Raw genomic sequence first — 1,077 nt, forward strand, 5'->3', positions numbered from 1 at the left:
ATTCATGTCGGTTGCTGCAGTCACCATGGTTCCTCCTGTGAGTATTAGTGCTGCTGAGGAGCATTAATGCTGACTGGGAGTACCAGTGGTGCTGTGCATGTTAATGGCTTGGTGCTGGTGTTAATCCTGTTGCTGCCTCAGGTGCTCGCTGACATCCGGGTGTGTGCGCAGGCGCGGTGCTGCGGTTGGGAGGAGGAGGAGTACGGTTGTGTGTGTGTGTGTGGGGGGAGGGGAGACTGGTGGCTGCGTTTCCGTGTCCCGGGGAAGAGAGGGATATCTAGGGAGAGAGGGAGGGGAAAGGATAGGAAGGAGGTGTGTGTGAGAGGGAGAGAGGGGGAAGGAAGGGGGACGGTGCTGGGGTGGCACGAGCCAGCTGCCAGGCCTGTGTAACTCAGCCCCTCACACCCACCGACAGAGGGAGAGGGGGCAAACGGCGCTGAGGGAGGGGGCCCGACCCCGACCCCGACCTGACCCCTCCTCCCCTCCCCCCGACATGTGAGAGGCGGAGGAGAGCAGGCACAGAGCGAGGGCACCATGAAGAAGTTCAACATCCGGAAGGTGCTGGACGGCCTGACGGCAGCGGCCGCCGCCTCGTCCTCCTCGTCGCAGCCCTGCCAGCGGCCGCCCGACAGCGACATCGTCGAGACCCTGTGCTCCGAACACTTCCAGCTCTGCAAAGTGAGTGCGGCCCCCGTGGACCGGCCCTTCGACCGACCGACCCACCTACCTACCTCGCTAACCGTCCCGGCCAGGGTAACCGGCGGAGGTCCCGGACCCAAACACAGCCCACCCCTCCTCCTCCCCCGGGTACCCGGCTGATTCAGCATTTGAAGGTTTTTATTTGGGGGGGGGGGGGAGGCGCGTGCGGTCTGCCCTCAGCCACCGCAACCGTTGTCAGTGAGTGATGATGTTCGCGGGCACCATCGCACCCTCAGCCCCTCATGACAGCGCTGTTTGTGTGACCCTGACCCGCTGGGTGCCTGCCCTGACACCCTCCGGTCCTGGCCCAGTCTCTCTCTCGCAGCATCACCCTTTCTCCTCTTCCCACACACCCACCTAAACATCACCCCCCCACAC

The 1,077-nt window shown here is 63.9% G+C and overlaps 1 protein-coding gene across 6 annotated transcripts in view; it reads left to right on the forward strand.

Moving 5' to 3' along the window:
• The first annotated feature begins 307 nt into the window (after window positions 1-307).
• The window catches only part of stxbp5a (syntaxin binding protein 5a (tomosyn)), a 236,745-nt gene continuing 235,975 nt past the window's right edge, over window positions 308-1,077 (forward strand). For 4 of the 6 annotated variants that reach the window (XM_043696459.1, XM_043696460.1, XM_043696462.1 and 1 more), the window contains exon 1: window positions 308-678. In XM_043696459.1, the coding sequence (XP_043552394.1) occupies window positions 535-678 (144 nt within the window). In that variant the 5' untranslated portion in view covers window positions 308-534. The remainder of the gene's footprint in view (window positions 679-1,077) is intronic. The other 2 variants (XM_043696463.1, XM_043696464.1) reach the window with 1 other exon arrangement.

This window comes from Chiloscyllium plagiosum, chromosome 9, assembly GCF_004010195.1.
Source record: "Chiloscyllium plagiosum isolate BGI_BamShark_2017 chromosome 9, ASM401019v2, whole genome shotgun sequence".
Lineage (NCBI taxonomy): Eukaryota > Metazoa > Chordata > Chondrichthyes > Orectolobiformes > Hemiscylliidae > Chiloscyllium > Chiloscyllium plagiosum.